The 23120-nt window shown below is 37.6% G+C and overlaps 1 protein-coding gene across 1 annotated transcript in view; it reads right to left on the bottom strand.

Moving 5' to 3' along the window:
* Positions 1-23120, bottom strand: part of LOC108523656 (probable phospholipid-transporting ATPase IM) — a 261994-nt gene that overhangs the window by 44310 nt on the left and 194564 nt on the right. Inside the window, 4 exon segments of the mRNA XM_017864379.1 lie at positions 1319-1466; positions 17294-17399; positions 19132-19243; positions 20210-20374. Of these exon segments, the coding sequence (XP_017719868.1) occupies positions 1319-1466; positions 17294-17399; positions 19132-19243; positions 20210-20374 (531 nt within the window).

Genomic DNA, 23120 nt, shown 5'->3' with positions numbered 1-23120 from the left:
AAAAAAAAAAGATTTCTGACCATACTAGCAAAAACATAGTCAAGTCTCCTTAAATTAAAAATGACATTTCATGGTTCCATGAGTTTCAGGCTTTGAAGCTGATGGGGTTCTTGAAGAGCATCTATCTTACCTCCTTCTTTCAATGCACTTAGAGACAGAGAGAGAAAAATGGTATAAATTATCACCTGAGTACTCTAATGCCACCACACATTGGATTCTTTGAGCCTGAGAGAAAGTCAAAGTATAATTCATAAGGTCCCCTTTCTATATTGTGGTCTCTGGGCAATTCAGCTTGGGGGCCACCAGCTTTAAGACCCAGATGACAGTCATAATTTTCAGTTACTGTTATTCTGTGCAAAAGAGAATTTTGTGTCATTTGGACAAACTTTCAACTGAGTTTGGCCTGCAGCTGAGCTCTGTAACTTTCCATGGTGTAGAAGGCAACACATCATTATGTCGGAATCCAGCTGGATAATGCTCTAAGCACTAAGAGCTAACAGCAGACAGCTGATCGCAAGGGAGAAAACACAATATCCTCATATCCAACTTCTTTTGTCCTCTAAGAAACTGTCTACAAGAAGATATATTTATTTTCCAAATTCCAAAGTGAAAAATGATCATCAAAGCCAGAGAAAGATGTGAGATTCTTTGTGCATATAAATTATAATTTCACTGGTGTGTAATTGGACCTTTTGTATTTTAAATTAGAAACTCAGAATAGTATTTTCATGTTTGTTCAAGATTTAGAATCTGAACTACATTAAAAGTACAATGCAAGTTCATTCTATTAGGACAAGAACCAGATTTCCTAATCAAAGCAAATTGTTTGGCATTGCTGTAAAATGCTGCTATTTAGAAAAACCACTAGAGGTATCTTAATAGCAATAATTTGGTATAGTAATTACATGAAGGTCAGGTTGTGCTCCACAAGTCACAAACATTAGTAAGAGCAATAATTATAATACATCCACCCAGTTGCATTATTTTAATTAAGTAACAGTGAGCTGTAACACTCCCCTCTAGAAAGGCACTTAAATAATACTGCTAAGTGGTCTACAGTCATTTAGACAAGATTGATATTCTGTGAATTTAGCATTTATTTGGAGCCTCCCCTTCACTGTGGTGATCCAAACAATAATGTATGAGATATAGATTAGAAGTTTCCTTTCCTTTTGCAAACAGGAAATCATCGCGTATGCCCTGTATTTAGTAGTGACATTTGTCTGGAAAAGACAAAGGAGGTCTCATTACGATAGCACAAAAGAGATGATTACTGCGGTGAAGAAAAAGAAAGGACAAAAACCTGAGGCAAACTCACCAAACTGTGGCCATTTATGATTAAGGCATAATCTCCTGTTACGGTTTCTTCTACAATAGAATCCAACTCCAGCTGCTGCTTTTTTTCACAAACTACATGGCCATTGGAAACATTTCTGTTTTGTCCAGACAAATTTTCTTTTGCTTTCCTTAAAGGAGAAGGTGAAAAGTGAAACATAACAAAGCATACAGAGCATACCTACTAACTCTAACAAGAAACTCACCTAGAGGTAAATTTATTTCACCACTATTCAGACAGAATATGGCATAAGACCCAGTTTCACTAAGCAAGCTGGATAATTCTTTGTGATGGGAATACCATAGCAAATTTCCAAATTCCAGTATGTAGAAGAGTAAACATAATGAAAACACAATCATCTTAAACGTTTCAAATTACCTAAAAGCTAAATCACCATCTTGAGCTGCGTTTGAACTAGGGGATCTTGATAGATTTGGTACTTAAGATTGTCTGAGCTTCAAGGGCTTAAGAACCACTGTCTGACATGCAATACTGTTAAATAATGGAAAGCACAAGACTAAAGACAATTGATGAAATCTTCTAGGAATTCCAGGGCATCTATATATAAAATAAATTCATCAATTCGAGGTACAATGTAATATGATCCAGCTTAAAATAGTGGTCCTCTGAGAAATATATTTTTTAAAAATTTTAACAAGAAAAAAAATGATGGTACTTACTGAATTGGCACAGCCATTATAATAGAATAGAACATTTTAAGCAAAAAAAAAAAAATGTACTCATTAGCTTAAAAAATAGAATAAATCTTCCAGGAGAAAACTAGACACCAAAGAGGTGTCTAGAAAACTAGACACTAGAGGCTTGTTCCAAATGGAAACGCCCTCCAAATGCTCCAGATATCATTAGCAGTAGCTATAAAACAATCCTGCCCACATCCCATGCATCTCTGCCATCTAAGAGGAAGATTGTAGGGTGACAGAGCACCCTTGGAAGTGGCATTCTACTGTTCTCTCCAACATGGAAAGATGATGCCTTTAAAGGAAGGGAATTTCCTCTTCAAGAGCACTTGAGTGCAGGCTTTGAAGTAACGTAGGGCAAGCTGACATACCTACAGAAGTTTCAACCACAGCCAGAGAACTATCTAGCATGGGTCATAACTGGCATTTACAAAATGAGTGCTCAGGAGAACATGGGGAGTGACAGAAGACCAGAAAGTGAATACTGTGTCTTTTGGCGAAATGAAATTACTCATCCTGTGTAGAAAATATTTATTAAAATCGTTTTATGCTGAGTCTCCTCTGAAAGAAGAGAATGTCCACTTACCAAAATAACTATTTTAGCCCTCAGCTGTCTAATTATTTGAAAATGCAACACCAGTTGTTTACATACTAAGTTTAAAACAAAACAAAACAAAAGATACATTAACTTCAAGCTCAATATCTCCTTCTGCTGTCCAGGACCAAAATCACATCTGCGTTTAGGAACCCAGAGGTCACATGGTTCCAAGAATGATATCATACATTTAACAATCCGTTTGCAGAATCAAAGAAAAAGATTTATAAAGTCAGAGTGCTACGTGTGAAATTTAGGGAGTTACAAAGGGGAGAGGGAGGTAGAACAGACATGAAAAATCATTGTTTTAAGTGAGAGGATCAGACTTTCCCATCAGATAACTATGTCAGGGAATCCTCCTCACAGTCATGAAAATTTACAGTGCCAAATAATAAAGAAAGCAAGGGAGACAAGTTCCTTGGAAATGAACATTTCTCCGACAATGTTGCAGAGCTCATAAATTGCGACTTCAGAAAGCACCACAGGGAAAACATCTCCTGAGTACTCATTTTGAGTAAAGTTCTCACTCGCTGTATAAATGACTCAATCTCTGTTTTCCCCTCAGAGAGTGAAAACATTCCAAAGAAGGGTGAAGTTCATTAAAGTATTGGCTGAAATTCTATTTACTTAGGACTTTTTTCTCCTTAAACTGTGTTCCTAACATCTCACATGAACCCTTTTCCAGGCAAAAAAGGGACAGTTTTTCTGGCTCTGCTGAAATTATCACTGCACTTTCTCTGCACAGGCCAACGTCTCTTGGCCAGATTGGGCTTCCATATTTTTAGAACTTTGCCCACGCTCTATAGCTGTCATTTCTTTTTCTTCCTGGAACTTAGCTCTTCAAACACCAGCTGGTTCTCACAAAATGATTTATTAGGAAGGGAAAAAGCTACACACAACTCCCTTCAATGACTACGAGCTATACATTTTTGCAAGTGTAACACAAAATGCTTAACCACATAATACAAATAGCAAATGCTAAAACAAAAGAGTGCCTGTTTTTTCCAAGCTGCGTAATGAAGGGCAGTTTATTACAATTCTTGGCATGCAGAATCGCATGAAGAGTTGAGGCAACTGTGGCATTCACAGCCCCATGCCACCACAAGCACAGCAAAGCATAGTTAGGCACAGACTGGCTTGCATACAACCTATAAAAAGAAAAGAGGATGGTCGGAAAAAAGAGTCGTCTAGTCAGTCCTCTTAAGGCACTCTATATTGAAAGGTTAAATTGATCTGTTGTGGCCAGGCGCCGTGGCTCATGTCTGTAATCCCAGCACTTTGGGAGGCCAAGGTGGGCGGATCACCTGAGGTCGGAGTTCAAGACCAGCCTGACCAACATGGAGAAACCCCATCTCTACTAAAAATACAAAATTAGCCAGGCTTGGTGGCACATCCCTACAATCCCAGCTACTCAGGAGGCTGAGGCCGGAGAATCGCTTGAACCCAGGAGGTGGAGGTTGCGGTGAGCTGAGATTGCGCCACTGCACTCCAGCCTAGGCAACAAGAGCAAAACTCCATCTCAAAAAAAAAAAAAGAATCTGTTGGGAAAGGGATTGAAACCATGACACCCTGTTTAAAAGAAGAAAATCTGGACTTTGATACGAAAGCCAGAGCTTTGAGCTTGGAACCTAGAAAACTGGATTCAGATACAAGGACTGCCTCTGACACCTCATATTTCCACAGCTGAGTTATCTGACTTCTAGCCACTTGATGAGCTAGTGTCAGACCCACGGCTAGAACTTAGGTCTTCACATTCACAGTTCTTGGTCTACTGTAGCAAGCTGATTTACACATAGAGTCAGCCACAGCTTGCCTCTAGGTTGGACTAAGACACAGTGCCAGAGGGACAGTTAAGAGACAGCCCTACCCTGCCAACAGTAGAGAAAGGGAGAAAGTACATGAAATTTTGATTTGAATTCCCAGTTCCATTCTTTACTACCCTACCTGAGAGACCTTTAAGATGTTCAACCTCTGAACCAGTTTCATTATTAGAGCTCAGGAAATGGGACCAGCCAATCAGTTTGGCTAATGCCCCAACCAGTCAAAATAGATCATGAAAGCTTGGGCTGCTGCACCAATATGTGTGCCAGAAGATCTACAAGATTACCTAAGTAAGTGCTGTAAAATTTATGATTTATGAGAGAAATTTAATCTAGTAGATTAAATTTTTTTAACATTTTTCCTGGGTGACTAGGCGTTAGGAATTAGGACCAAGATGCATTTTGTTTGGCCTACACAGTGTCTTAAAGAATCTCTATGACTTTATGGCCAACATGATGTTCCCACTCACAAAGGCCCCATCACTCTCCCTGATGTATAATAGATAGCCCAGATCACGTTGTTAATGCTATAAGCCTGGTCCTGAAGCCATTTGCATTTGAGAACCCTGCACATTCAAACAAATAATTTTCCACTGAGTAGATGTTCAAAAATACCAATGCATATTTTGTTGATTAAAGAAGAAATAGCAATTCCTAGTTATATCACTGGGATACTTTTCAGAAGCAGTGGAGTCACTTTATGATTTAGTTAAAGAACATGAATTTTTCTAATAACAAAACACGTGATCATGCTATAAAAATGAAATACGGAATGAGTTTTCCTCGCAGATTAATCAAAATTCTCAGTCTGTTTTCCTTTCAGCAGAAGACATGTGAATTGGTGAAATGTATTCAATGTAGTAATTTTCTAAGAAACCATAGCAGGGTTTAATTGTAGCTTTCTAAGCATGCCTTTAATAATAAGGCAGCTACAGCAGCAAAATTAACCCGGGACTCAAAGTGTCTAAAATGGTTTCACGACACTAAATTTGAAACAAGCCATATGTATGATATGTATGAAAATTATATATCCATGTTTATGAAATTATCTAAGCACATTTGACGGGTTTAAATATAAGCATTTTGGTCATTTCTTTTCAATAGCTACTATCATTCAGATCCTGTTCTTTGGTTACACTTTCTTTTTTAATGAACTCCCACTGAACTCAAAAAGCATAACACGAGAAAAAGGAATGGTGCAAATTTATGATTTCAATATTTCATCCCAAAGCTGTGGGCTTAGATATAAGTAGCTGAGATTAGGAATATAGAGAGCAACTTTGAGCAATAGCTTTTCCTGGATGCCATTTTTCCCCAAGTCTTAATATTAAGAAAATGCACACTACAAATATAATGATTCCTCTTATATAGAATTTTCTATCATATGCTGCCTCTCTGTCTTATACTCTAAGAATGGGGTTACCTACAAGTCTGAGTGGCAATAACATTATTTTCCACTCAGCTGAGCAAGGTGGCCCCAAGGCTTCTGAAATATTGAGTCTAGCTGGAAATTCTTTATTTTTTTCTTCTGAATATTTTCTTCTCATTAAAAAAGATAATTTTAAGCTTTTTTCTAATTGTAAAAGCATTACACAAACGCTATTACAACATCAGATAATACAAACAGCCAAAAAGAAGAAAGTAAACATGATCCATAATTCTATCACCCAGAGAGAATCATTGTTTATATCCTCCAGATCTTAGTAGGCAAGGAGGTAAGGAGATGGGTAGATGTATAGTGTTTTATACATATATATACCTCTCTATATATATATACACATACACTGTTTTGCAAAAAGAGAGATCATATTATGTATGATGTTTTCTAATCTCATTTTCACTTAACAAAATATCATGGACATTTTCCAATGTCAAGAAATACAAAATCACTTTGAATGACTGAAGAGTATTCCATTGCATGTATATATCATAGCATTGAACAAAATCCTTCATGGCTGGTTATTTGAACTATTTCTCATCTCTATTATAATAAATCAATACAGCAATAGATATTCCTTTTTATACAAATTCATACATTTGTTCACTTATTTTCTTAAGGGAAATTTCTAGAAGAATCATTGGGTAAAAACTATGCATATGTGTAATTTTGAAATATATCGCTAGTTTGTCCTCTAGGGAGTTTCTATCAACTTACACTCCCAACAACAGTATACAAGTAGTTCACATTTCTCCATATTCTTTCCACATAATAACAGTTATGTCATCTAGTCAACCAAATGTAGTTGGATAAAATCGTGAGATATTAACTCAATCACTCCTTCTCCCACTACTACTAGGACCACAAGTGACCCTCTCTATTTAACTAGAAATATGCTTTGCTTCAGGAGGATCTGCAGAGTCAAATATAGAAGGAGAAAAATAGAACCAAACTTTTGCTTTTTGAGCACCAAAATAGGGTTTTGAAACTCATAGCAGCATCATTAGTCTGAATTTCAGCAATCTGGAATTTCACTAATTGGACTTTTGGAAAATGAAGGGGGGGATTTCTTTAAGTATCAAAAGAATAAACTTTAAATGAGTCAAGACATTAAAATGATGACAAAAGGAGCAGAGTCGAAAGAAATTACTTTCCTTCATTTCCCATCCCAGCCTAGGGATAGAGGTCTTTGAGGAGGAGTTTAGAAACTGATAAGTGATGGCTAAAAGAAGTCTGGGTCCTGACCCGCCCCTGGATTGGTAGTGGATGAAGGAACCGTGTGGCTAATGGAATCCTCAGATAAATTTGGGGCAATCAGCAGAGTAAAGGGATTTTAGAAACTGAAGTGGCCGTATAAGAACACAAGTCCTCTTGGGCACAGAGAGGTGAGGAAGGGCAGCCACACTTTCCGTGGTGCCCCAGCAGAGTATGGAAGTCAGCCAAGAGGGAAAGCCAACAACAACCCTAAGAGAGCAGAGACCAGACAGGAACATAGACGTGGGAAGTACTGGGTGCCAGCAGGGTAGACACTGATGAACAGTGACAGGTAAGGCAATTGTGCATCCCAGACTTGAACCAAATTTAACTGAAAATGCCTAGTTTAACTGTTCTGTCATCAGACAGAAAGAGGTTCAAGTTCAGTTTTAGAAAATTTAATGAGTTTCTATTCTTGCATGCCTGAGCACACTCTGGGCTGTGAAAGTTAGACAACCTAGCAGTGACAAAGCCTCCTACTACTTCTCTTCACATCCAATCAAATTTCAAGACCTATTCATTCTACCTCCAAAAAGCTGTCTATTTTATTCTACCCCTTCCTTCCCCCGCGGTTCCAGTCCTGCTGCCCTTATTGGGGAAATAGTTACAAAAGTAGACCTTGTTGGTGGAAAGATTGGGATCAATGGCTGAAAGAATGAAGGAAGGGAGAAGGGAGGAAATAGAGACAGAATGAGGAAGGCAAGAAAGATGCTCATGGAACAGTCATAAAGCTTTAAGTTCTTATCTAATCCCCCAAATAAAATAAGCTATAGAGTAGTTATTTGTATCCCCATTTTACAAATGAAGAAACCAAGCAGAGAGAGGTTATTCACATATCAAAAGTTTCCCACTCAGTCTAAGCATGAAGCTGAGATTCCACCTCAAATCCAGTTGACAGGAAGCCATACTCTTTCTCCTACATCTGCTATTTCCCCTGCAAATTTCTGCTGACTCTACTGGCTAATCTGGTGTCTGACCATTTACTCAAGTGAAGCAGTGAGATGCCTTCACAACTATATTTTTTAGATTAATTGATTAATTATTAAAGGGAATAAGAACACATCTAAGGTATGTTTAGGGAAACACATGGCAAGTGCACAGGCTCTGGGGCCAAGCTGCCTAATTCACATCCCACCTGAACCATGGACCACTTTGGGCAAGTTCCTTACCCTCTATATACTTCAACTTCCTAATCTGTCCAACAGGGAAAATAGTAATGCCTATGATTGAGTTTCTTAAGAACAAAATGAGGTAATACATATGTATTCCCTACAATACTGTTCTAGGCACTGTCTCAAAACATTTAGCAATAAGCTTATTAAAATCTAGATCCGTTTGCATCTATCTTCCTTCAGCAAGAGTCAAATTCTGAATAAGAGTGGTGCTTCAAGATGTACAACCAAAGGCATCTGGCAGTTGCCTCCTCCACAAAGAAGCACCAAGATAGAGAGTAGATAATCATACTTCCAATATGTCATCTAAGAGAGAACACTGGAATTCAAGAGAGAAGTGACAGGAAACACCTAAAACAAAGAAGAAGGAAACAAGGCATCCTGCCTGGCTGGGAGCCCAAAAGGCTCTCCAATGTAGGGAAAGTATAAGTGAGAGATGCCCGGTGGTCCACAATCCCACCACAGACTCCAATCCTAGCCATGAAAGAGCCTCTCGGCCGGGCGCGGTGGCTCAAGCCTGTAATCCCAGCACTTTGGGAGGCCGAGACGGGCGGATCACGAGGTCAGGAGATCGAGACCATCCTGGCTAACACAGTGAAACCCTGTCTCTACTAAAAAAAATACAAAATCTAGCCGGGCGAGGTGGCGGGCGCCTGTAGTCCCAGCTACTGTGGAGGCTGAGGCAGGAGAATGGCGTAAACCCGGAGGCGGAGCTTGCAGTGAGCTGAGATCCCGCCACTGCACTCCAGCCCGGGCGACAGACAGAAACTCCGTCTAAAAAAAAAAAAAAAAGAAAGAGCCTCTCAACCCTTTCAGACCCTGAAATTAACATAGGGAGCTGCCTGAAGACAAGGCAGTGCCATTGCCCCCAGAGAGGGAGCTCACACCAAGTCCCACATAACCACTCTAAGTCCTAAGCAGCTATAGCAAAGTGTCATTTTGAAAGCCCAGCCCCACCAGACTGCAACCTGCCTGCAGGCCCAACAGTACCTCCCTTTCCACATTCCTGGAGCTCCACTGACATTCCCCACCTGCAGCCACCACCACGGCCACCACTGCCACCATGGCCAAAGTGCAAGACACTGACAGCAACCCCACCACCCTTCCAGCAACAGGACTTCCTCACATTTTCACATGCCCTAAGGATAGGCTACCGGACAGATAACTGCCACCTACAGCCAAAGCACACCCTTCCCAGTCACCTGCCTAAGGCTGCGACTACTAAAAGCAATCCCACTCACCCCAGCAGCCAGCAGGGCCATAGTACAGCTACTGCACCCCCAGCTGAGCATTCCACCAGAGGCCTTGGGATAACCCTGTCCCTGTCCACCACAGCCAGCACCCATACATACCACTGGACAGTGAGGAGAAAGGGAACATACAGACAGGTCTGTCCAGCCTGGCTTTGACCACCCTCCATACGTCCAACCCCAGTGCATAAGCATACCACCTAGGGGCCTGGGGATCACCCTGCTCCATCATCATCCATCACCATGGCTCCATCCCCCATTGTGAGCACTCCTCCCAGAGACTAGAAGACAGGCTAACCCAGCCTGCCACTACCACCCAGCCTGCCACTACCACCACAGCTAGCACCCACCTGCACTTACCACCTGTGCACCTGACCAGCCTGCCACAGTCACTGCCAATACCAGCATAGACTATTTGGGAGCCAGAGAGTTGTCCAACCACTGCTACTGTCATTGCCTATGCCATGCCTGCAGCCCAGGGGCCCAAGGTTCAGCCTACTGCTTCTACTGCTGGCACCTGAGCAAGCCTCCTGGTGACCCAAGAATCAGCCCACCAGGACACACTAACACCAGTGCCAAATGTGCTATCCTTGGGCCCCAAGACAGGCAGGCCAGCCTGCCACTGCTCCCACTGGTGCCCAAGACTGTCCCACCTGCTGTCCCCATGCCCAATAAAACTTCACTATAGCCTCCATTAACAGCCATACCCTAAGCCACTAAGGAAGTCACAGACACCACTGGCTTTGTTTACAAAAAAAAAAAAAAGCCAAATAAATTATATGGAGACTATACTACTGCACACATCCAGAATCAAAGCCAAAGTGCCCTACCCAACAAATACCATAGATACATATTGAGGAAGTCATCTCCTATCAAAGTAAATCCACGAAATTGGAAGAAGTGACTATTACACCAGATGTGCAGATAGCAACGTAAGGACATAAGAAACATGAAAAAGCAAGGAAATATAATTCCAAAGGAACACCATAATTCTCCAGTAACAGATTCCAATGAATAGGACATTTATGAAATTCCCACAAAAATAATTCAAAATAATGATATGAAAGAAGTTTAGTGAGATACAAGGGAACAAAGATAAACAATACAAAGAAATGAGAAAAACAATTCAGGATATGATTGAGAAATTTACTAAAGAGGTAGACATCACAACGAAGAACCAAACAGAAATCCTGCAACCGAAAAATTCATTGAATGAAATAAAAATTATATTTGAGAGCTTCAACAATAGACTAGATCAAGCAGAAGAGAGAATTTCAGAACTTGAAGACAGGTCTCTTGAAATAACCCAGTCAAACAAAAGTAAAACAAAAAAATTAGCAAGAGTAGACAAAGCCTACATGACATGTGAGACAACACAAAGCAACCACATATCTGAATTATCAGCATTCCCAAAGCATCTAGTCACCTATAAAGGAGTCACCATCAGACTTACTGCAAACTTATCAGTAAAAACCTTACAAGTCAGAAGATAATAGGATAATACATTCAAAGTGCTGAAAGACAATATCTGGAAGTCAAGAAATACTATACCCTGCAAAGTTATCCTTTTTGGAGAAATAAAGTTATTTCTAAATAAGGTTACTTTATTGTAGAGAAATAAAATTACTCTCTTTGGAGAAATAAAGTCTTGCCCAGACAAGCAAAAGCTAAGGGAATTCAACACTACTAGAAAAGCCCTACAAGAAATAATTGAGGGAATCCTAAACCTGGAAGTAAAAGGGCAATATCTACTATTACAAATAACACATAAAAGTGCAAAACTCACTGGTAAAGCAAACACACATATGAGGAAGAGAAAGGACTCAAAGTTACAACTAAAGAAAACTACTGACATGAAAGTATATAACAAAAAAGAAAGGAACAGAAGATATATACAACATCCAGAAAAAAATTAACAATGTGACAGGAACAAAACCTCACATATCAATAGCAACTTTCAATGGAAATGAATTAAATTTTCCACTTGAAACATATAGAATGGCTGAATGGGTTTTTTAAAAATGTGATCCAGATGACCTGGATCTGGATCTATAAAAATGTGATCTATATGCTGCCTACAAGCAACTCCTTAACCTGTGAAGACACCTATAGACTGAAAGTAAAGGTATAGGAAAAGATGTTCCTCACAAACAGAAACCAACAGCAAGCAGGACTAGCTATACTTATATCAGGTACAAGATACTTTAAGCCAAAAAGATCATTTTATAATGATAAAGGGATCAGTTCAGTAAGAGGATATTACAATAAGAGGATATTACAATTCTAAATATATATGTACCCAACACTAAAGCACCCAGATATATAAAGCAAATATCACTAGATCTGAAGGGAGAAGTAGACTCCAATACAATAATAATGAGGGACTTCAACAGTACATTCTCAGCATTAAATAAATCATTTAGACAGATAACGAAGAACAGTAGATTTAAACTGGACTTTAGATCAAATGGACTGAACAGACATCCACAGGATATTTTATCCAACAGTTGCAGACTACATATTCTTTTCACCAGCACATGGAACATTCTCCAGTATAGACCATAAGTTAGGCCTCAAAACGAGTCTCAACAAATTTTTGAAAATTGAAGTCATATCAAGTATCTTCTCAGACCACAATGGAATGAAACTAGAAATCAATACCAAGAGGAACTTAGAAACAATACACTACATGAAAATTAAACATGTTCCTGAGTGAATACTGGGCCAATGAAGAAAGTAAGATGAAAATGAAAAGATTTCCTCAAACATACGAAAATGGAAACAAAACACACCAAAACCTATGGGATACAGCAAAAGCACTGCTAAGAGAGAACTTTACAGCAATAAATGCTTATATCAAAAAAGTAAAAAGATTTTAAATAAGCAATATAATGAAATGACTGAAAGAACCTGAAAAGCAAAAACAAAACCCAAAATTGGTAGAAGGTAAAAGATAATAAAGATCAGAGCATACATAAATAAAATAAGCTAAAAAATACAAAGGATCAATGAAATGAAAATTTGTTCCTTTTTTTTGAAAAGATGAACAAAGTTAAACTTTTAGCTAGACTAACAAAGAAAAAAAGAGACAGGATCCAAAAAACAAAATCAGGAATGAAAATGAAGACATTACAACTTATGCCACAGAAATATATAAGATCAAGATTTTAAGAACAACTATATGCTAACTAACAGGAAAACCTAGAGGAAATGGATAAATTTCTGGACACATGCAACCTTCTAAGATTGAATCAGGAAGAAACAGAAAATCTGAACATACCAAAAGCCAGTGATAAGATTGAATCTGCAATAAAAAGTCTCCCAACAAAGAAAAAGCCAGAATTGGATGACTTCACTACCAGATTCTACCAAACGTGTAAAGAAGAACTAATGTAAGTTATCCTTAAGTATCCCAAAAAACTGAAGAGAAGGGAATTCTCTCTAACTTGTTCTACAAGGCCAGCATTACCCCGATACCAAAATCAGACAAGAACACAACAAAAAAAGAAAACTACAGGTCAATATCCCTGATGAACATAGACATAAATATCCTCAACTAAAAACTAACAAACTAAGTCCAACAGCAGGCTTGGGTGTGGTGGCTCCATGCCTTGTTTTGCCGTGTTTCCCAGGCTAGTCCCAAACTCCTGGGCTCAAATGATCCTCCTGTGGGAAGCCGAGGCAGGCAGATCATTTGAGCCCAGGAATATGAGACCAACCTAGGAAACATGGCAAAACTCTATCTCTACAAAAAATATAAAATTAGTCGGGTGTGGTGGTGGCTTATACCTGTAGTCTCCGCTACTCAGGATGCTGAAGTGGGAGGATCACTTGAGCTCAGGAGGTTGAGGCTGCAGTGAGCTATGATTGCACCACTGCACTGAAAGCCAGGTGACAGAGCAAGACCCTGTCTCAGAAAAAAAAAAAAAAAAAATCCTACAACAGATCAAAAATATAATATACCACGATCAAGTGAAATTTATCCCAGGAATGCAAGCATGGTTCAACATATGTAATAAATATGATACATCACATCAACAAAATGAAGGACAAAAACCATATAGTTATCTCAATTGATGCAGAAAAAGCATTGATAAAATTCAACATCCCTTCATGATAAAAACTCTCAACAAACTAGGTGTAGATGGAACACAACTCAACATAATAAAATCTATATATGACATCCACAGCTAACATCATACTGAATGAGGAAGAGTTGAAACCCTTTTTCTAAGAACTAGAGCAAGACAAGGATGCTCACTTTTACCACTCCTATTCATCATAACTGAAAGCCCTAGCCAGAGCAATCAAGTAAGAGAAAAAAATGAAAGCCATCCAAATTGAAAAATAGAAGTCAAATTGTTCCTGTTTGCAAGCAACATGATCTCACATTCAGAAAAAAATCAAATGATTCCACCAAAAACTCTTAGAACTAATAACCAAATTCAGTAAAGTTTTAGGATATAAAATCAGTAGTGTTTCTATACATCAATAATGAAGTACCTGAGAAAGAAATCAAGAAAGCAATCCCATTTACAATAGCTATGAAAAAAAGAAAATACTTAATGATAAATTTAACCCAGGAGGTGAAAAACCTCCACAAGGAAAACTACAGAACACCAGTGAAAGAAATTGGAGAGGGCACAAACAAATGAAAATATATTCTATGCTCATAGATTGGAAGAATTAATATTGTTAAAATGATCATACTACCCAATGCAATTTCTATCTAAATATCAATGTTATTTTTCACAGAAATGGAAAAAAAAATCCTAACATTCATATGGAACCAAAAAAGAGCCCAAATAGCCAAAGCAATCCTGACCAAAAAGAACAAAGCTGGAGGCATCACACTACCTGACTACAAAATATATTACAAGACTAAAGTAACCAAAACAGCATGGTATTGGTATAAAACAGACACATAGGCCAATGGAACAGAGTACAGAACCCACAAATAAATCCAAGCATTTACAGTCATTGGATTTTTGACAAAGACACCAAGTACACACACTAGGGAATAGACATCCTCTTTGATAAGTAGTGATGGGAAAACTGAATATCCATATGTAGAAGAATGAAAATGGACCCCTATCTCTCACCACATACAAAAATTAACCAATGTGAATTAAAGACTTAAATACAATCCCCCAAATGATATAACTACTAGAAGATAACATAGGGAAAACAACTTCCAGACACTGGTCTCTAGGCAATGATTTTATGGCTACGACCTCAAAAGCACAGGCAACAAAAACATAGACAAGTGAGACTACACGAAATGAAAAAGCTTCTGCACCACAAAGGAAACAATCAACACACTGAAGAGACAGTCTGTTGAAAGGAAGAAAGTATTTGCAAACTACTCATCCAACAAGGGACTAATATCCAGAATATACAAGGAACTCAATTCAACAGTAAGAAAACAATCCCATTAAAAAGCAAAGAACATGAATAGATGTTTCTCAAAAGAAGACACACAAATAGCCAACATATCTATGAAAAAATGCTCAACATCATAAACATCAGAGACATGCAAATCAAAACCACAATAAGATGTGATTTTATTTCAGCTGGAATAGCTACTATTAATAAATAAATAACAGATGCTGGTAAAGGGAGCTATTACACTTTGTTGGTGAGAATGTAAATTGGTACAGCCACTAGAGGAAACACTATGGAGATTTCTCCAAAAACTAAAAATAGAACTACCATATGATCTAACAACCCCACTACTGGGTATTTATTCAAAGGAAATGAAATTGTTATATCAAAGGGATATCTACACCCCATGTTTACTGTAGCACTGCTCATAATATCAAATATATGAAATCAACCCAAGTGTCCATCAATGGATGAATCAATAAAGAAAATGTGGTGTATACACATACAATGAAATACTATTCAACCATCAAAAACGAATGAAATCCTACCATTTTAAGCAACATGAATGGAACCATGGGTTCCATATTAAGTCAAATAAGGCACAGAATGACAAGTTTCACATGTTCTCACTCCTATGTGAAAACTAAAAGAGTTGATCTCACAGACAGTAGAATGATAGATACCAGATACTAGGAAGGTTGTATGGGTGGGAGTGGGAGGATGAAGAGAAGTTGGTTAATTAGTACAAACATATAGTTAGATAGAAGGAATAAATTATAAAGTTCAACAGCAGAGTAGGGTGGCTATAGTTAGCAACCATGTGTTGCATATTTCAAGTTAGCCAGAAGAGAGGACTTTCTTTCCCAACACAAAGAAATGATAAAGACTCAAAGTGATGGATATCCTAAATATACTGACTTGAACATTATACATTCTATCCATGTAATAAAATATCACATGTGCCCCAAAAATATGTATGTATATTATATATCAATTTAAAAGAGTCAACCCAAAATCAAAAGGCAAAGAATCTACTTTCAAAATTTTAATTGATTATTAAATAAGTTATTATTTCCCCAATTGACTTTATGGGGTCTATCATTAAAATTATATCAATAATAATATTTAAATTATATATATAGTAGCTAATTAAATTTCCCAATTTTTATTTGGCAAAGACATATGCAGTGTCTAGTCATAGTTTCTAACCAGCATGATATAGCAGGTTTTGTTTTTTGTTTTTTTTTTTTTAACTGCAGGTAAAACAGAGAAGCTGGGAGATTCGTGTACAAGTACTATCAACTAGTGGTGCCGACTTTTAAGACTTCCTTTTCTTAAAGTTCAGGAAGAATAGGTTAATGACAGAGACAGAGACATATTACGGAAGCCACAGTGCTCTACTATTATATTGAAGGAAGGTTAGCTTCCCGTCTAGAATGGAGCAAGCGACAAGCAATTTGCCTCTGTGTCATCATTCTGCTTGGCCAGTCTCTAAGTGAGCTGAGCTTAGAGAAGCTACTACAAGCAACAAGTAAGCAAAACTTGTTATAAGACAGTATTTTTAAAGTTCTAGGAAAATATTTATGCAGATTTTTAAATGTTCTTCTCCAAATAAAGTAACATGAAATAAGGAAATGAAATAAATCGGTACATCTTAAGAAATATTATTTCTCAAACTTTAATATCTGTCCACTGTTACCTCCAATTTCAGCACTTATATATTTTCTGACACTGTGCAGTAGTTACACAAATTTCACAGTATTTTATTTCACATGAACAGTATATATCTGGGTTCAATAGTAACTATGTCAAAATATCTACTTTCTTTAATGCTGAAAGACTATTCCATCTTTATATGCCATCGACTACAGCTGTGTCTTCCAAACTTATCTGATCATGAGCTTCATCTAGGTGCTTATTAAATGCAAAGTCCCAAATTCCATTCCCTGTAGATTCTTAATTTGTAGGTCAGAATGAAGCTAGGGAATTGGTATTTTTAACAAGTATCTCATGATACTGATCACTCATCACCATGCAAGAGTTAGCAGGTACTGACCAAAGCACAATTTTAAAGGACATCTCAACATAGCTGATTTGAAATTCTTTTCTAAAAATACTTGAGAAATGCTGGAGGCCTGAAGACAATAATTCATTACTGATACCAACTTTATCTCAGTTTGTCACCAAAATGAATGGAAGCAGCTTAGGAAACATGCACAAAGAACTTTATACTAATTTAAGACCACAGGAAACTACAGCATAGCTTTCCACTTCTCAACTCTCTGATCTTTTTTCCCTCCCTCCCTCTCATCCTTCCATCCTTTCCTCCTTCCTTCAACACCTACCTGAGTTCTTCTCTCACTTCCACAGCATTATTCCCTGCTATCACAAACACATCATTCATGTCATCAGTCAGCATGTTGCAGGCATAACCGATGTTGATGGCAGTTTCTAATACAAAATAAAGCCCAACTCAGTTAAAATGTTACTTAATAACATAAGTCCATTTTTAATGAAAGTTTTGAGGGCTTAGCTGTATTTTCTTACAGCCTACAGGCCCTCTCAAATTTACTACTTGCTAAACCCATGCACAAGTAGCAACAGCAACGAATGTGCAGCCTTCTCATCTAGTTTTCAGAAAAACCTTTTCATTCCCAAATTAGCACTCATGAAAATACCTTAAGATCTTGTGACATAATATGTACAAATATAAAGCCTTTGACCAGAAGTCCAAATACTGTCTTGGGAGAGCTAAACTACTAAACTTAGCCAGTATTTAATTCTGATATGGAAGACAATTTGAAGAAAAAAAACTCACAAAATGTTCAGTTGAATGAAAAAACAATGCTCTTACAAAGTTTTTATAGTTCTCTCAAAGACAACCTTGCCATTTTCCCATTAAATATATGGAAATTTGGAATTTGACTATCATCTCAAAAACCACCCAGCACTGTTCTCCTAGAGAACTGGAGAATCAGATGGCATTGGGCAATTCTTCCTCTAATTTTATAGAAATGGAACCTAAGATAATCAGATAATTCCTTCTATCTAATAGAGTTATTTGATTGTCTCTAACAGTACAGAATAATTAGACTCTAGCTAATTCTGTGGAATCATTAGTTTTGCCCTAAATTAAGGAAGGTAATTGATAAAATCTCAGCATATACCTTGTATAAACCACAGAAATTAAAGCTAAATAATAGTAAATTCATGGATATTTGTAATAATAGAACAGCTGTAACTGACCGAAATCAAACTCTATAGAATTTCTATCTAGTAACACACCCAAGTGCTCAACTTTCTACTGTTTATTTTTTGTGACCAATGATTTGGATAAAGATGTAGAGAACTGATTTATCACATCTGCAAATCCCCTAATGCTGTAAAAAAATACCTAATAAGTAGATAGAATTTTAACACAGGTGTGTGCCAGTTAATTGAATATTTTCAGTTTACAAATAGCCAAGCATAAAATCATTTTTGTTTTAATCATTACTGCTAGCAGTAGATCAAAAACATGTTGGTCCCCTTTTCTTTCATAGGAAATGTAGTAGAACATGATGACTCACTAATGATTTGGCATTCTGTCAAGCCTGAAAGTCAATGAATTCTCATTGTACCTTGTATAGATAGTCCTGGAATTCAGCCAGGTTGCACTGTTACAGCCATAGTAGCCTTATTAAAATGTCAAAATATTTATATAAACAGTTGATAAACAGCTGTTTCCCTGAGCTTCTTCAAAATGTTCCCATCACCCTGACACCTGCCCTAAGATCCTTCAAATTCTCCACCATCAAGAAACTAAAAGAGTAACTCAAGGTCTCCAATATCCTGCTTCAGTTCTGTGCCAATATCTGTCCTGACTGGGGACAGTGTTCATATAAACCAACTGTTAAACATTCTTAATACCATTGTTGCCTCTAGGTATAACGACCATATTCAAGAGGCAATTGGACTGAAACTCAGCTGACCCAGCTTATACTATGGAAGGCATTTTGTTAGTTTGGTTTGTTTTAAAATAGATTCTTGCAATACATTAACTTTCTTTTCTCTATTTCAAGTCTTTCCTATGTGGCAGATGGGATGAATGTTTAATTAATTAACCTTTCTGGTTAATTAAAATTTTGTGATATAAGTCATCTCCCCATTTTCAAAATACCATCATCATCCATTTTCAAGTTACCTTGTTTGTCTCCTGTTAGGACCCAGATCTTAATATTGGCTAGTGATAAACTTGCAACTGTTTCAATAACACCCTCTTGTAACTTATCTTCTACAGCAGTGGCACCTAGTAGCTTTATTGAAAAACAGAGAAAAACTTATGTTAATGCATGCAAACAACATCTATAACATCTACGGATTTCACTCACAGAGTCTGGAGGCCAAAGAATATGAATTGAAGACAGAAATTATGATACTTTGATATAGCAGGCAACCTATTTTGTGCGAAAGTGGGTTGGGAAGGACTCCAAAAGGAAGCTCCCAAATCAAGCCAACTTAACAGCAGAGATTCTGGGAGTTATTATTTACCTGAAGGGGCTGATATGTTCAGATAGCATGTTAGCATGAGCAGTAAGAAGCCATTTGGACTTAAGAACTCCCCAGCTGCTTCCCCACTTATGTCAACAGCAGAGGGGTCCAAGGAATAGCCTTCATTCCATAGCCAGGAAGCTGATCACAAAAAGTCTAGTCATTCTTCTACATTAACAAACCAGCAGACGCCATAAACTAAAGTGAAGGTTCCTGCACGATTTTTCATCGAAAGACGAATAAAGCATACTCTCTAGTACCTCACAGTGGGTGAGCTCCTGACCACTGGGGCTTCAGGTAAGAGTGGTTTTTAGAATAGACCGTGCTCTGGATAGCACAGATATCATCAGAATCTCATGGCCTAGGATGGTTTAGAGCTGTGGCCCCATTCTTCACAGCAAATTTCTCTGCTCTCAAAAGGTGGGTCATAAAACAAGGAGAAAAATAAAAATCCCATAACATCAAGGACACATCAGAGGTTGACAAAGAATAGGGAGCCTACTATCTTCTACTCTTGGGAAGCTTCCAATTGCTTAAGCTACTGCTAATAGAAATACAATTCTAGGCTCTCTAGGACCATACGTGGAAAACTCAAAGCCAACATATAAAGCATGATTCGGTAATTGAAAGAGAAACATCTGCTGTGTGCAAGAAGCTTATTCCTATGCTAAATCTCTAAACACATACTATCTTTCCTGGAAACACAAATCATCATGCTTCTAAACTCATACCATCAAATCTCTTTCAATTTCTTCATACAACCCAGCTATTCGTTCATCCCTCTCTTCGGTGGCAGCATTTGCATCTTCAAGCATCTTATGCCACTCTTTAAAGTACTTGTCATCCAGGTCTCTGTATGCGATGGCCAAGGTCCGAAGGCCTTCCCCTGCAAATTCCTGCCAGAGAGGACATAGACTCATGAACCATCAAAGAAACAATAAGCACAGAAATAACAACAACAAAAATAATTGGTAAGAAATGTTCCACTCAAATTCATTTTGTCCTAAGAACACTGCTTGGCTATCCTTACTCTCAACTGTTTTGTCTCCTCAGAAATGGGAGATAATGTATGTATTTTCCATTTTATTTCTATGAGGTTAAAACATGCAGGGGAGCAAGACTTCCCCCTAAAGACAGTTGAAAAGCCCGCTGAAGTATCCTAGTTGAGAGGTGATCAATGACACCCATGACTTGAGATACTCATTTATGGCAATACATATTTGTTTCCAATTTGTCCTTTACAGAAGGAAGCATTTCTGGCCATGAGAGGGACCCGGTGTGTTTTATGGACCTCAGCTTTCAGTGAAGAGGAAAGGACCCTTGGATAAGCCATAGTTCTCAAATCAAAGGCAGGAGGCTCTCCCCAGGAACCACAACATGACATCCCACCAAAGTCTTGTCACATTCCCCCTAGTGATATGCCTATGCCTAAAATTAACTGAGTCCTACTTTTGTATATGCTTGAAAATTTTCATAATAAAAAGCTAAAAGTAAATAATAAATAAATAAATAGATGTTAAATAGTCAGATATTAGAAGTTTAAGCATATTACTTAAGGTTATAACCATCACTTCTAGAGCAAAAGGGGAGAGAAAGGAAGAAAAGCTAATATAAGTGGTTGCTTCTGGGAAGCAGGACTAAATACCGAGGCTGACCTTCACTTTTCATTCTAGACTCCTCTGTGAAACTTTTTATTTTTTGCTATATTAAAGTTTTATCTTAATAATAACAAATTGTTTGGAATTCTAAAGACACCATCATCAAGTCATCTTAGTGCAAAAAATAGTGTTATTTTTTAGAAGCTATATTCTGTGAACTTAGTCCTAAATTAGTCAAACTGATAGGGGAACCACACTCTTCCTTTGTCCTGTATCCTGACAATCTCAAACAACACCTTTGGTGCTTTATCCTAACAGTAGGGGAAAAGAAATAGAGGAGACTGGTAGTTGCTAAGTGTCTCACACAGCCATGGTAACTAGAAACATACGTAGATTGCTTTGGGGGAAATGCTCAAAAACTGCCATTCCGCTTGTGCTTCCAGTGGTCATTTTATGGGCCTCTACACTGCAAGTAAAGCATTTTTATGGCCATTTCTGCTCCTTTGGGCATTGCCATTGAGTATGTCTCCTCTGTGGTGTTTTGGCTTATGGTACACATATAGGTTTATAACCAGGCGTAGGTTAAACCGTGACATACTGTAATTAGGTAAATAGAAAAGTCAATACATACTGCAATGAGATGGTTTACCCCAAACAGATCTTGAGAAAAATTATCCAAATTTATTTAGTAGGCAATTGGTAGCACTTTGGATATTGGAATCACATTTTGCAAGCCCTGCCTTTCAAGACCACCAATGGATCCCCTACTGATCTGAAAATCTAGTTACTGTCCTGTAATGATCTTTTGTCCTCTTAATTCACACAAACCCTTTTTTTGCCTTTAACTTGCAACCCCACTGGGCATTACCACTGCCTTCCTCTCTGTTCTGCACAAGAGTGAATGAACAATAAGATGACATTACAAAAGGAAACAGATGATTTGAGTTATTTAATTAGTGCATGAAACACAAATTCAATCCTAAATGAGCCTTTGATTAAGGTCTTTTCCTATCATTAAACAACTCAAAATCAGTAATTAAATAAACATCTAGGACCTCAGAATCAAAATGAATAATGAAGTCAAAATGAAGTCAAAATGAATAAACTGAATGAAGCAAACAGCAAGTTAAATTTATATTACCTGAAAAAAAATTATTTTGCAGAGAAATGTAAAAAGACCAAATTAGGCTTCCTATAGTCTAGTATCAAAGGAGAATATATGAAAACCCAGGGCCTTGGTGTTTGAGTAATGGCAAAAAGTCAGATACTTATGATTCCAGTGTTGTTTTCATTAAAAAAAATTTAAAAGACCATGCTGGCCTCCTGGAAAAGATTAAAAGAAAATCAAGAATTCTCTATTGGAAAGACAAAAACAATAGCTATGTTTGTAACCAATATTACTAAACCATCATTTTTTAAATTTAAAGTAAAGCAGAGGATTTTTTTATTTTATTTGTTTATTTGCTTTTTAAAGATTCAGGGAATGTTTTGTATTAAATATAGGGTCTGACAAAGAACATGAATACTCAATAATGTCTTAAAGGAAAGAAACCAATGAGAAAATGCGAGTTTTGACCAGATGGCCTTAAATGAAACCACAGACAAATATTAGAGACACACGTGAATCTCAGGTTTAAAACAAGTAATGCTCATATTAATTCACATTCCCTTACTTTTTGGCATTTAACAGAAAAGTGCCAAAAATCACTCTTACTTCTTTCAGAAAGCTTTTGTAAAGAAATTATGCTGGTCTCAGAATACACAAATTTGGTGTCTGAGGGCACATAAGGGACTCATCACGATTTACGACCTGAATAAAAAGACCCTTAGAGGAGAAAGTGTGCACCAGAGACTATTTTCCTCTCATAATCTAAACACAACCCTAAACTTTCCCTGGGAGTAATCATAAGATATTCCATTGTTACCAAACACATCAGAACCCAAGGAAAAGGAGCTCTCTGGCTCCTCTTACCAGAACTAGTCCAGTCTTCCAAGAGGAGCCACATGAAGCTGCAGGGGAGTTACAGCAGGTTCCCCAGATGCC

This window comes from Rhinopithecus bieti, unplaced genomic scaffold, assembly GCF_001698545.2.
Source record: "Rhinopithecus bieti isolate Rb0 unplaced genomic scaffold, ASM169854v2 scaffold_76035, whole genome shotgun sequence".
In the NCBI taxonomy this organism is placed as follows: Eukaryota; Metazoa; Chordata; class Mammalia; order Primates; family Cercopithecidae; genus Rhinopithecus; species Rhinopithecus bieti.
This window is presented reverse-complemented; position numbering and strand designations above follow the sequence as displayed.